Raw genomic sequence first — 12073 nt, forward strand, 5'->3', positions numbered from 1 at the left:
TGGGGACTTGGGGGGTGGGGGTGGGGGGCGGGAGGCAGAGGCTGTCCCCTCCTCCGCCTGACACACTCAGCCTTGGCGGGAGCTGGAGTAGATCTGGGACTTCGAAACACTTTGTTTGGAAGGAATAGATTCCTACTGGGAAGGAGCCCGGGGCCCGTTCATTAAGAGCTGGCCCCAGCCCCTGCTTATAAAACAGATCCTTTTCATTTTTCTTTTTTCTGGGTCTAAGAATGGACCTTGTTTATAGGGAAATTAAATTTTAAGGACAGGCCGGGGTCTGCTTTCTAATTATGGAGACCACAACACAAACGTTTTCAGACACCCGGGAGAGCTCAGCAATAATGGCTGTGAGCCCAGGCTTCCGAGCTGGACTGTGGCCCCCACCGGGCCACATTTTGTCTGTGTGGGCACAAGTCTCTCAACCTCTCTGAGCCTCAGTTTCCTCGTGGCCTTCCGGTCATCCGCATGTGTCCACGCTGAGCAGTGGGTGAGGTGTGTGTTTGGGCCCCGGGTGCTCTGCCCTGCGTGCAGGCGACTCACTGGTGGACACGGCACAAGAGACAGTCTGGCCTGTCATTTCAAGTCCAATGTTTCATCTTTCAAAGCATCTTTCTACCTCTCCCTAAGCTGCTGCCACCCAAACGCCAAGGAGTTTTGTTCTAAGTTAAGAGTCTATATTTGAAAAAGTCATGCCATGCCTCCTATTTCCCAGATTTAAAGGTCTTGAATTCTCTATTTAAGAACCTAGTCAGTCCGGGGGCGCCTGTGTGGCTCAGTCAGTTAAGCTTCTGACTTCAGCTCAGGTCATGATCTCATAGTTCGTGAGTTCCAGCCCTGCGTCAGGCTCTGTGCTGACAGCTCGGAGCCTGGAGGCTGCTTTGGATTCTCCCTCTCTCTCTGCCTCTCTCCAGCTTGCACTCTGTCTCTCTCTGTCTCTCTCTCTCTCTCAAACATAACACAGAAAAAAAATTCTTTTTAGAGAGCCCAGTAAGTCTGGTCTTTCCTAAATTCTGTTTCCCATAGATCCATAGTAATTGCAGCCGTGCCCTCTGCCTGGAATCATCTTCTTTCCCCCACAAATCCCTACTTCTATCTGGTTTTGAAGACCCGGCTTCCAAGTTGCTCCCTCTGGAGAATTCTCTCCCTTCCCTCAGCAGAGCCGGGCCCTGTCTCCTGCTCCGGTGCTCCCACAGAGCCTGCCCGTAGCACTTAGCTTTTCTAGAATGATCTATTTACATGCCTCTCTCTCGACTGGACCCACATGTCCTGTTCGTCTCTTTCGCCTCTGGCCTCCAGCTCAGAGCTTGGCCCGTGGCGAGCTGCGGATCCACATTTGCTAAATGGAAAACGGAATCTGCTCCTCCTCCCCCCGAAAGCAGGAGGTTTGTTCAGGTGTTTCAGGTGCGGGTGTGGAACAGGAAGTGAGCTAACCCTGAAGTACAAAAGGGAGCCCTGCTTTGCTCTGGAAGATGGATGTCTATCCCGTGTGGCCTCGGTGAGACGGGGACCTTGACCGCTCATTGTCATGCCAGCTCCGCCTGGTCCCAAGAGGATTCCCTCCTGACACTGGGTCTGCGACTGTGGAACTCAGCAAATATACCCGATCGGCCACTTTTCCCACTTCTCAGCAAAGGGTCCTCACCACCCAATTGCTCTAGCCAAATTTTCCGGAATCCTCCTTGGCTATTCTCTCCCTCCTTCCAAATCCAACCCATTAACAAGTCCCGGGGTCTCTCAGCTCCAGAATATCCAGAATATCAGAGCTGAGTTTGTTTTCCATCTTCACTCCTCACCTCAGTCCCCGTGGGTTCAGTGTCATCCCCAGGGGGGTGAAAATTGACCCTTGGGAGGCAAAAACATCTCAGATATTACAGTGCAATTACGGAGCCCTAGCTGGTCCAGTATGTAAGCCAAAGACCACAATACGTATCCAGTGTACCTATGGTATGGAGAGTTCTCGGGGAGGAGAGGGCGAGTAGGAATAAGCTGTCTAGGAAGCTTCCTGTAGCAGGAGGGAGGGGATAGTAAGATTGTGATCCCTGCCTCCTTCGAGGCACACTGGATTCTGCTGGGGTCCTACGTGCTTTCTTCTCGGACCTCCCGGCCTCCAGTCTTGCCCTCTTGCATTCTCCATACAGCAATCAGAGAGGGTCTGTTAAAACATAAATCAGGGGCGCCTGGGTGGCTCAGCTGGTTAAGCGTCTGACTCTTGATTTCAGCTCAGGTCACNCTCCATCTTCACTCCTCACCTCAGTCCCCGTGGGCTCAGTGTCATCCCCAGGGGGGTGAAAATTGACCCTTGGGAGGCGAAAACATCTCAGATATTACAGTGCAATTACGGAGCCCTAGCTGGTCCAGTATGTAAGCCAAAGACCACAATACGTATCCAGTGTACCTATGGTATGGAGAGTTCTCGGGGAGGAGAGGGCGAGTAGGAATAAGCTGTCTAGGAAGCTTCCTGTAGCAGGAGGGAGGGGATAGTAAGATTGTGATCCCTGCCTCCTTCAAGGCACACTGGATTCTGCTGGGGTCCTACGTGCTTTCTTCTCGGACCTCCCGGCCTCCAGTCTTGCCCTCTTGCATTCTCCATACAGCAATCAGAGAGGGTCTGTTAAAACATAAATCAGGGGCGCCTGGGTGGCTCAGCTGGTTAAGCGTCTGACTCTTGATTTCAGCTCAGGTCACCATCTCTCCGTTTGTCGGATCCAGCCCAGTGTCAGGCTCTGCATCGATCGCAGCACAGCTTAATGAGTATGAATCCCAGCAGCCTACTTGGGATTCTCTCTCTCTCTTCCCCCAACCTCTCTCCCTCAAATTAAATAAATAAACATTAAAAAAAAAATAAATCAGTTCATGTCACCTAAATCTAGATTTCTTGCCATGGCCTTCAGGGCCCTAGTCTGGCCAATCTGGACCCTGCCCCCCTCCCCACCTCTTCCTACCTCATTAGCCTCCTTCTGTGTCTCTAACAAACCAGATTCATTCCCACCTTATGTCCTTTACACTGCCTGTCCCTTGACCTGGATCCTCCCATGCCTGCCTCCTTTTTTTTTAAGTTTATTTATTTTTGAGAGAGAGAGAGAGAGCCCATGCATGTGTCAGTGATTGGGGGAGGGGCAGAGAGAGACAGAGAGGAGAAAAGGAATCCCAAGCAGGCTCCTCGCTGTCAGGCTCTGCCCTGGCTCAATCCGCACCAGGCTCAGTCCTACGAACCGAGAGATCATGACCTGAGCCCAAATCAAGACTCAGACATTCAACTGACTGAGCCACCCAGGCACCCCCCACCATGCCTGCCTCCTTTCTGCCATTCCTGACTCAGTTCATTCATCACCTCCTTCTCTGACCATCCAATCCAGAGATTCAAACGTGAGGATTCTCAGTGTCAGGTGGCATCAAACTTTGGGGTGCATCAGAATCACCTGGGGGCTTTGGTAAACCCAGACCACTGGGACTCACCTCAAGAGTCTGACCCAGGACCGCCTTTCTGTCGAGTCTGTAGGGTATGTTGAACCTGCCAGTCTGGAACCTTGCTTTGAGAACCGCGATTGAATCTAAACTAGCCACTCCCTTGTCTATTGCTGTCTGTCACGACGCCCCATTTGGTGTCTTTTGGAGCCCTGATATTACCCGAAAGTGTCTGTCTTCGTTTTGTTTGGTTGTTTAATGTCTGACTTCCTCATTGCAACCTACTTACCCACCAGGGCAGAGAGACCCCTGGGCTCCGCTGACAGCTGTGTCCCCAGCACCCAGCACAGCATCAGGCCCAGAATGGTGCCCCAAGAGATGTTGGTGGAAGGAAAAATATAGAAGAGAGGAGGGAAGAGAGCACAGGCTTAATGTATCCTAATTGTCCCCAAATTCTGAGCCATAACTTGAAAGTTTACAGAAGCACAAGAAAGTTGGCATTGTTATTGGCCAGAGAGTAGCACCGTGGGCAGCGTGCGCAGACTTTATCATAAAGGTCGCATGGGTTTCTTATTAAAAACAGATTTTCAGGTCTCAACCCCAAGTCTAACGTATCAGAATCTTCATGGGAGAGGTCAGGAAATGGGGTATTTTTAATACTTCCAAGTTGGACCCACATGAGTATTTCACAAACTCCCCCACTCATGAGAATTGCCTACGATGCTTATTAAACACACCGATTCCTGGGGCACCTGCGTGGCTCAGTGGGTTAAGCTTAGGTCATGATCTCGTGGTTGGTGAGTTTGAACCCCACATTGGGCTCCGCGCTGACTGTGCAGAACGTGCTTGAGATTCTCCTTCTCGCCGCCCCTCCCCTAATTGCACTCTCTCTCTCTCTGAACATAAATGAATAAACTTAAAAAAAAATAAAAACAAAACTAGGGTGACTCAGTTGGTTAAGTGTCTGACTTCAGCTCAGGTCATGATCTCACGGTCCGTGAGTTCCAGCCCCACAGCTCGGAGCCTGGAGCCTGCTTTGGATTCTGTGTTTCCCTCTCTCTTTGCCTCTCCCCTGCTCATGCTCTGTCTCTCTCTGTCCCTCAAAAATAAATAAAATTTTAAAAAAAATTAGTAAAGGCTCTAGGCTGTTGAGTTTCTAGTCTCCCTTCGTCAGTGACCAAGGTGCCAGCAACTCACTTAGGACTCACTTAAGGTCTCTGCCTGAGAAAAGTCCGTCAGCTCTGAACTAGCGCCTGTGACCCTCCGTGGAAGAATGGGCAGGTGGGATGCCAGAGCATAGGACAGTGCCCCTTCTCATCAAGTTTCCTACGAAGCAGTCATTTCCTCTGGTGCCACCTCATAGCGCTACCACCTGGGGAAAAGCTGTATGGTAGGATTCATCGTGTTTTGAGTGTTTAAAAAGAAAGGGCTGCCACCCCTGGCTGGAGGTCCCCAAGGAGGGAAAGGGTGGCTCGTGAGACGGTGGGCGGTGGGGCTGGAGCTGGACGCGGGTCGCCAGGGCAGCCATGCTCGAGGGTGGACATTGCTGAGACTGAGGGGGCACCGGGCTTTGTCCTAGGAGCACGGGATCATCCTCCCTCAGGAGGCAGGGACTTGCTCAGGGAGGGGCCCACGGGAGGTGCCTCTGAGCCTCTGCAGGGGTTTGACCAACGCTGGGCGAAGTGACAACAGCGACACCATGCGGCGACGGGAAGCAAGGCAGTTGAATTGCTGTGAGTCAGATGGAAAACTTAACCATTTGGGGATGTATGAGCCGCATCCTTGGGTAAACCAGAGGGGAGAAGACCCTCCAGGCAGAAACAGTGGATTTTCTGTTACTAAATCCTAGATGACATAGGGCTCCAAGCCTCAGTTTCCCCATCTGTAGAGTGGAGAGAACGCCGTGCGGAGGGACGTGAGGCACTATTAACCTATGCCCCCCTCCCCCACATTCTTCCCTTGTCTCCAGGTCCAGAGGGAACCGCTGCAGGCCTTTCTGTGTTCTCTCTCTGGCCTTTTTTCCAATGAGAAAACACAGTCTGAGGCCAATGGCTTCTTCAGTCTTTTGTAAAAACCTATCATCTCGCCTCTGAAGAGAAAATGCTGATTGTCCAATGTGGCAAAGGGAGAGATAAATGCATTTGAGGAAAACAAGAGAGCAGAGGGAAGTCTTAGAAAGTGACGAATGTCTGTGAGTCCCTCCCTGACTGTGTCCTCAGGCTCGAGGAGCACCGACAGGAACAGGAATGGCCGGGGGGGGGGGGGTGGGGGTGGGCTCCCAGCCTCATCAAGGATTCCCGGGTGCCAACAGTGTCATGCAAGCAGCACAGTACTTGGGCCTGAGGGACGGCATGGCCTGGACTGGTGGGCCCTGGGGTGGTGAGGGGACAGATGACGGAAGAGGGGACCTGCAAGGGTGGCGGACGCGGGCATTCCCACCAGCCTGGCAGAGTGAGGACTCAGAACCGGAAATGAATGGATTTAAAGAAAATAAAAGTTGTCTGTGTGCACAGAGCCTTTGCCGTCTGCAAAATGAACACGAAATGCTGTTACTGTCATCGCTGTGGATGCGGAGGGCTGCGTGCATCCCTGGACCGGTACCCGTGGGGCCGGCTCTCCCTACAGATGACATGACTCCAGGAGCCCGCTCACGTCTTGAGGGTTTGTGGGTTAGTTAGCCCAGAGCCCTGCACCACAGACATCATGCATTTATGGAGGAGAATCTATGTTTCTAATTGTGAACAGGAAGTGGTTTCCTTGGGCTTGCTCTTAGAAGGCACCTCTTTTATGCTCAAGTCACATGACAGTGAGAAACAATTCCTTAAGGGAAAAATAATAAATGACTAAAGCTGAGGAGCAAGAAATAAAAGCCCTTTGAGCTGCTGTTACTCTTCATTGTTGCCGGGACCTAGACCCCAAATATTTCCCAAGCCTCTTGAGAGATCCCAGAACCGCACAAAGAAGGGGAGGGGAGAGCTGGACCTTGGATCTCAGTCTACAGGATTTCCTTTGCGTAGAATTCTGGAAAAGATGAATCTATCCGTTAGTTTCACGATCACCGAGAGCCGATTTAGAGAGGTCATCTGGTCTCGTTAAAGCCAAATATTAAAACCTCTGTCCAGTTATCCTGATACTAAGTTCGTGAAAACAGAACAGCCATGGTGATCAAGGAGGCAAAGGAGGCCACCCTTTTGCAGAAAACGGGTCAGAGGTGCCGTTCAAGGCATATTCTGTGATTCCCTTAGCAAAAAAGAACATTCTGACCCGCCATTTCCCTAAAGAAATCTAATGTTCAGGACAAGAGGTGCGAAGTGGCTCCTCTCGAAACTCCATAGCCAGCGAGAGCCCCCCAAAAAGCAATTCCAGGCTGGCATGGACATTCCTGCCACCAGGGGTCGCTCCTCCTCATCCACAACCCTCCCTAGTTTAAAGCTCAAGCTCTTGGGTAAAAAGATACCGCAAAGCATTCATGACCTCAGATTTCATTGTCTGCTGCCTCTGATGGGGAAGAGGGGGTGTCTCCCTTTCAATTGTTCATTTTGGCCCCTAGAGCTCCTGTTGATTTATTGCTTCAAGACCTGTAATTCTAGCCTCCGGGAAGCTGGGCTCCAGTTGTTCAGGAGGGTCACGCACTGTGCCAGATCACACACTGAACCCACCACAGACAGTTATTAACTGCCTCCAGGCTTCTGTCCCAAGGCGTTTCTGGAGACTGAATGTTCCCATCTGCTGGCCCTCTGCTTGTGAATGCTCCCAAAACCGGGGGTGACAAACGCTGCATGGGAAGAGTCCATTGGGCTTCTTCCCATCAACCCCGGCAGGGAAGTCGGGACCCACTCTGGATCATAATGAAGAGCCACTGACCCATGGGCCACGCCTGAACTGGCCTCATTCCACTGCTCCCGTGTGGCCTTCGTAATTTCTGGAGTTCATCCACCAGCCTCCCTGGGACGAGGGTACTGACCATCTTAGTACTAGTTTTTGAATCCTGTCTCATCGTCCGGCTACCATGCTGGAATATAGAACCCCACTCACCACACATCGGACCCCCTTGATAAGGCCTTTTGTAGCCTTGATCTTCTTAAATTCTGATGAGGAAGATAAGCAGCCTGGAGTCTTGCTGGAAAGGAAGCCTATAATTGCTAGTTTCACCGGGCAGAAAAACGTATTGATTCTCTAACCATGCAGGTCAAAGGCAATCACAAAGCAGTCTATGAGCCACTGCTTTGACCATCTCCCCACTGAGGACCACGTCACGGGTTTTAGGGTAAATCTTCCAAAGCAAATGGAGCAAAGCAAATGCTAGGCAGGCAATGAGCTGGCCACGGCGGGGGCCGGGTCAGTCCCACAGCCTGGCTCCTACCTGTGGGAGCCTCCACGGCCACTGCTTCCAGACTTCTCCTCCACGTCCCTTTCTGTGTTCTGATTGTTCCCGGAGGGTTGCACAGACCCTGGACTCTGAGCGGATGGAGTTTTCTGGGCCAGAAGAAAGAGAAATTGGAGAAGTCAGAGAGGAGTCTCTGAAGACACAGGCGCATTTCTCTGCTGGCCACTGGCCGCATGTTGGAGTGCCAGGTGGTCCCTTTGCCTTATCGTCTGGCTGAGCAATGCCTGCGTGCTGGCACCAAGCAACATGCTGAGATACATGGTGGGCTCGGCAGACACAGCCCTTGCTCGCGTCCGAGGGTGGAAAGACATGGTTACACACGAGATTCCAGCTGAGTCGGATGACTGTCTTATTTTTTAAGTTTATTCATTTATTTTGAGACTCTGAGAGAGAAAGAGGCAGCGTGTGTGGGGGAGGGGCAGAGAGGGCGAGAGAGAGAGAGAGAGAGAGAGAGGGAATCCCAAGCAGGCTCTGTACTGTCAGCGCAAAGCCTAATGTGGGGCTCCACCTCACGAAGCCACGTGACCAGGATCATGACCTGAGCCTAAATCAAGAGTCGACGCTTAACCACCTGAGCCACCCAGGCACCCCAGGATGCTCGTGTTAGTAGGAAGCCAAGCCTGGGGACACGTACCAGGCTTTGGGGGTCATTCGATCCCCTAGAGAAGGTGAGGATGTCTGCTCTAAGATCTTAAAGTGCCTACCTGGTGTGTGGCACCACATAGATGGAAGACATTTCCCCTCGCCCTCCCCCTGGCTTTGTGAACCAGGATTCAGCCAGAAGCCTGGGGGAAAGCACTGAACAACAACAACAACAAAATGATGACCCTTGGAAACCTGGGGCCACCCGTCCGAGGTTCTAACCGGTCTGAGAGGTGATTGCTTTTCCTTCACTTCTACGATAAGCGCATCAGCTGGGTAATCAAGTTTTAAAACCAAGATCCAAAAAAATAAAGGACAGTCCAAATTTCAAATCACAGGACAGAAAGAGATGAGAGGTTCTCAAAAACTCAATTTAGGGGCACCTGGGTGGCTCAGTCGGTTAAGCGTCCAAGGCTCAGGTCATGACCTCACGGCTGGTGAGTTTGACAGCTGACAGCTCAGAGCCTGGAACCTGCTTCAGATGCTGTGTCTCCTTGTCTCTCTCTCTGTCCCTCTCTTGCTCTCTCTCTCTCTCTCAAAAATAAACATTAAAAATGTTTTTTAATTCAGTTTAAATAATGTTCATTCAAGTATAACATAAATGTCAGAAATGGAAAAAGAGGTTTTTTTTTAAACCCCAAGCAGTGTTCCCCAAAGCAACGGTTCTCTTTCAGCTCATTTTCCCAGGAGGGCCCCACACCCCACGTGCATGTTGGGGTGCACACAAGACTTGGGTCCACCAGGTCCTCAGCAGGAACCCTCCCCCCACCCCCACAGAACCAGAGGGAGGGGAGTCTGGTGTGGGTTCTATAGAATATGATGCAGGGGTTCCCGGCAGCCTGTGTCTAGCTGCTGTGCGAGAGGCAGCCTGTAAGGAGAGACCAGTGCCAGCTGGCAGAGAGAGGCCCGGTGAGGGACACAGGACAGGGGTCCCCGTGTCATGGAGGCCTCGGTTCCAGCTGGTCCTGGGGTCAAGCCCGCTCTGCCCTCTTCAACCAACGATTACACGAGATCTGGAGTCCTCATTTGCCTTCACTGGCACAAGTTGGGTTTCTGTCACTTGCAACCAAAAAAAGTCCATTCCGTAAGTGATCGGACCAGCTTTGAAGGAAACAAAGTGTTCTGTGTCAGATACGTTTAAGAAGCCTCATTATTTAGCCGTCTTTTAGAAATTCACGGTGCAGGGCTGCCTGGGGGTCTCAGTCGGTTAAGTGTCCGACTCCGGCTTAGGTCGTGATCTTGCGGTTCGTGAGCTCCAGCCCGCGTCAGGCTCTGTGCGGACAGCTCAGAGCCTGGAGCCGGCTTCCGATTCTGTGTCTCCTCTCTTGCCCTGTCCCTCTCCCCACTGCTCTGTCTCTCTCTCTCTCTCTAAAACATAAATAAACATTAAAAAGAATTTTTTTAAAGAAATCCACAGTGCAAAGGCGCCTGGGAGCCTCACTAGGTTAAGCCTCTGACTCTGGAGCTCGGCTCAAGTCATGATCTCATGGTCATGGGATCCAGTCCTGAGTTGGGCCTCATGCCCAGCATGGAGCTTGCTTGAGATTCTCTCTCTCCCTCTCTCTCTGACCCTCCCCTCAAGCATGCTCTCTCTCGCTCTCAAAAAAAAAAAAAAAAAAAAAAAGCACCTATGGAAAGGTCTAAGAAGTTCTGCGGTGAAATGATATATTAAACTCTAACTCAGTTTCCCAGAGTTTCTTGACCACAGAATCCTCTGTTCATATGCCACCTGAAACCATCTCATAGAGCTAGTACTCCGTGGAGCACACTTTTGAGGACAGTTAGCACAAGACCTCATTTCTTTTCACTGTACTTAAATCTGGCAGATGATTCAAGTGGACAGGGCGGGGCAGCCCCTTCGTGACAATTGGAAGACGGCACTGCTCTGGGCAGGTGCATGGCTGCGAGCAGACAGCGTCTTCATGTGAATTCGAAACAGCTTCCCTTTCCTCCAGCGGTTGATCTCAGGCTTAGGCATATGGCTTGTTGGGTGTTTGGGAGAAACCGAGCTCTGTGAGCCCCAGGTCCTGTCCTGAGGGAGGCGGTGGAAGTGAGGCACCAGGACGCAGGCAAGAAGGACATCTCCGGACTTTCCAGGGCTCCCTGTGGCTGCCTGCTCCTCGTTGCTACTAGAAATCTTCTCTCGCCCCTCAGGGGTGAGACCCAGAGACCCAGCCCAGCCCTGCTCAACAAAGAGAGCAAGTGGAAGTACAGAAGTCCTCTCGTAAGCCACCAATTTGCCAATTGTGACTACAGACACTGAGGCAGCCAAATCATTTATTAAATATCTCCTTTCACCCAGACCTTCCAGAAAGTATTTACCAATTTGTTGATTCATTCAATTATCTAAGATACGTTCATCGAAACCCTACCATGCACCGGAAGCAGTGCTAGGAGTAGGGGCTCCAAGGACCAGTGAGGTTGCGTCCCTTCCCTAGCGCTGCTCACAGTCTAGGGAGACAGACCCCATGCTGTGCTTGAGCCCCCGAGGTGTAAACACTGGGCCGTCCGAAGGGGAGACCCGGTCCTTCCAGAAAGGGAGGATTCCACCCAACAACCTCTACCAACCTCCAGGCTGGGCTGGTTGTAAATCAGTTTTGGAGCTTCCGTGGGACGTTTGGGTGCACGTCATCTGTGCAGTCTGAACCTGGGGGTCTTCTTGAGACTCTGAATCTTCTGTTGGGTGGGTGGTGTCTTTGACCTTCATACACAGCCTGAAGAGCAAGTCAGCTTTGGCTCTATTTCCCCCAACTAAGGCACGTGTCTTAGCTGTTGGCTGCTTTGTTCGCCCAAATGTGTCCAAAGGTAAAATATAAAAGATGCCTCAACTCTCAGGGGCGGCACATTCTAGTGCTAACATGATACTACAATTAGGAAATCTCCATTCACTTTTGCTGAGACCGAATGTGGGGTGAAATAACAATAACAATCACTCCTGTTTACTGAGCACTTACTGAGTACCAGGTACTGGGCCCGTAGTCTCCATGAACCGTGTCATTGAATCTTTACAACGACCTTAAGAAGAAAGTGCTATTCATGTCCTTGTTCTAGAGCTAAGGTTTGCAGAGGGTAAGTATTTGGTCAAGTTTTCACAGCAGTGGAGTCTAGATGGACCCGTTTCTCTCCGACCCCAGTGCCAGGAAAAGGCATTTTGTTCTATCCCTGTAGTGGGGAAGTGTTGAAGGAAGTAGAGAGGGTTGGGGCGGATCCTTTGCCTAAAAAACGGGCTCCTGACTCCCCTGCTGGCCTGACTTACAGGCCAGCTACACCATTTCCTGAAACGAGAGCTCCATCCTGTCCTACAGGCCTCAGTCTCCTGATCTGTGAACCAGGATGGCAGTCATCCCTACTGCACAGTATCAAGACAGTTCAAACTTTAAATCCAGACTCCAAAGTGTTCCTGAGCCTTCCAGAATGTTCTTTATCTATCTAAACCACTACCTTTGGAGGCAGGAGTTAAATTTTTTTTTTACCATGATAACTCAAGAATAATACAGAAGGAGTGACATTTCCATCTGAGTCCTGAATTTTTAAAATTGTAACCCAATTCCTACTTGTCTGACTGTGATGTGGGCCTCAGCTCCAAACACTTTCTGCAGCCAGGCTTCCCTTTCAATCACCACATTATCTGCAGTGACT

The 12073-nt window shown here is 51.1% G+C and overlaps 1 protein-coding gene across 7 annotated transcripts in view; it reads right to left on the reverse strand.

Moving 5' to 3' along the window:
- Positions 1-12073, reverse strand: part of TACC2 (transforming acidic coiled-coil containing protein 2) — a 204041-nt gene that overhangs the window by 172253 nt on the left and 19715 nt on the right. For all 7 annotated transcript variants that reach the window (XM_077779596.1, XM_077779591.1, XM_077779592.1 and 4 more), the window contains exon 3: positions 7769-7881. In XM_077779596.1, the coding sequence (XP_077635722.1) occupies positions 7769-7881 (113 nt within the window). The remainder of the gene's footprint in view (positions 1-7768; positions 7882-12073) is intronic.

The sequence above is a fragment of the Crocuta crocuta genome, unplaced genomic scaffold, assembly GCF_008692635.1.
Source record: "Crocuta crocuta isolate KB4526 unplaced genomic scaffold, BGI_CrCroc_1.0 scaffold138, whole genome shotgun sequence".
Classification (NCBI taxonomy): domain Eukaryota; kingdom Metazoa; phylum Chordata; class Mammalia; order Carnivora; family Hyaenidae; genus Crocuta; species Crocuta crocuta.